We start from the raw sequence: 2,122 nt of genomic DNA on the forward strand, positions 1-2,122 counted from the left end.
TCCGCAGCATCCTCCTCTCTATGCTGCTCTCTCGTGTGTCGCTCCGGTTCATTTCGAGGATTTAGACGACGACAGAGAATTCGATTTTAAACGTGCTGATTTCGAATCTCTTAACGACGCCATCTCAGCTGTTGATTGGTCCCCATTGTATGCAGCGGCGAATGTCAATGATTCTGTGGAACTTTTGATATCAATTCTTACCCAACTGTTTCGAATTTACGTTCCGCCTCCCCGACCACGACGGAAGCCACCCTGGTCAAACGGTACACTGAGAAAATTAAAACGCGAAAGAGCTGTCGCGCTCCGGAGATATTCTAGAAATCGAAATGCCTTTGCTCAACGTGTGTTCGCGACAGCGAGCACTAGATATAAAAGTTATAACCGTGCACTGTATGCTAGGTATGTTCGGCGTACACAAACGAATCTCAAAAATAACCCAAAACTTTTCTGGGCATTCGTTAACGACAAACGCAAGGAAAGTGGTCTCCCGTCCACTATGTTTCTTGGCGAAGAGCATGCCGATTCAGTCGACAGTATATGCAATTTGTTTGCAAAGCACTTTTCGAGCGTGTTTGACGGGGAAATCATCAGCAATCAACAAGTTGAGAGCGCTTTGCAAAATACGCCCTTTGATGTGCTGGACTTCCACGTGGGACAGTTCTCCAACATGGATATTGAAGCTGCTATCAGAGGAATTAAACCGTCCGCTGCTGCAGGGCCTGATGGAATCCCTACGCTTGTTTTAAGAAGATGTGCGGGAGCTCTCTGCGAACCATTGCGTTTCGTCTGCAACTGTTCAGTAAGCCAATTTACATTTCCGGACCGTTGGAAGAGCTCGATCATGTTTCCAGTGTTCAAGAAGGGAGAAAAGCGGAATATCTCTAATTACCGTGGCATAACATCACTAAGCGCAGGATCCAAGCTGTTAGAAACGCTAATCAGTAAGCAGCTTATACAAGCCGTTATTCGTACATTTCAACCGATCAGCACGGCTTCTTTCCTGCAAGATCTATTTCCACAAACTTAGTACAATTCACGTCACATTGTATGGTGAGTATGGACGAAGGCATCCAGGTTGATACCGTTTACACGGATCTGAAATCAGCGTTTGACAGAGTCAATCATAAGATTTTAGTCGCCAAAATCGACCGGTTAGGTGCTCCAGCTAGCTTTGTGCAGTGGGTAACATCATATCTCGCTAATCGAGGAATGCGTGTGAAACTGGGATCCCACGAATCGAATGATTTTGGAAGTGATTCTGGTGTACCACAGGGGAGTAACCTTGGACCGCTACTTTTCTCTATATTCATCAACGATGTTTGTTTCGCTATACCCACTGGATGCAGGATGTTTTACGCTGATGACCTGAAAATTTACTTAAGGGTGAAGTCTATTGAGGATTGCAAGCAGTTACAATGGATGATAGACTTGTTTGTAGATTGGTGTTCTGCGAATCGCATGGAAATCAGCGTGAAAAAATGTGCAATTATCTCTTACTCTTGTAAAAAGAATCCACTACACTGGCAGTACAGGATTGGGAATGAGTTGATCGATAGAGTCTCAACCTTTAAGGACCTCGGAATCCTGCTCGACACACAACTTTCGTTTAGAGACCACTACTCTTATATTGTAACAAAGGCTAATCGGAACCTTGGATTTATCTTCAGGATCTCTAAGGAATTTACGATCCGTACTGTCTGAGGTCACTGTACTTCTCGCTTGTGCGGTCAATACTCGAAACGGCAGCCGTGGTGTGGAGTCCATATCATGATATCTGGATCAAACGGATCGAAGCTGTTCAGAAAAAATTTATTCGCTACGCTTTGAGGTTTTTGCCTTGGGATAGTCCGAACGACCTGCCACCTTACGAAAGTCGATGTGCTCTGCTTGGCATGAATACTTTGGAGAAAAGGCGCGACATTGCAAGCAGGGATGGTTCGATCACTTTGACTCAATTTTGATTCATTTGACAGTAGCGTCCTAACCGAGCAAAATTTGACAAATTGATGTACGAGACATTTGTAGATAATAACTAGATCTACAATTTTGCTGAATAAAGTGTTGCTGTATCTTTTGTAGTTACGGTGCTACAATGCTAGTACCTCATTAGTAACTAAATGAA

At 44.0% G+C, this 2,122-nt stretch overlaps 1 protein-coding gene across 1 annotated transcript; it reads left to right on the forward strand.

Annotated features, from left to right (window-relative positions):
• Positions 1-496: 496 nt before the first annotated feature.
• On the forward strand, positions 497-1,027 carry LOC128745883 (uncharacterized). Its single transcript, XM_053842949.1, has one exon. It carries the CDS (start codon positions 497-499, stop codon positions 1,025-1,027), a length of 531 nt encoding a protein of 176 aa, XP_053698924.1.
• Positions 1,028-2,122: the final 1,095 nt, after the last annotated feature.

Source organism: Sabethes cyaneus, chromosome 1 (assembly GCF_943734655.1).
Source record: "Sabethes cyaneus chromosome 1, idSabCyanKW18_F2, whole genome shotgun sequence".
Classification (NCBI taxonomy): domain Eukaryota; kingdom Metazoa; phylum Arthropoda; class Insecta; order Diptera; family Culicidae; genus Sabethes; species Sabethes cyaneus.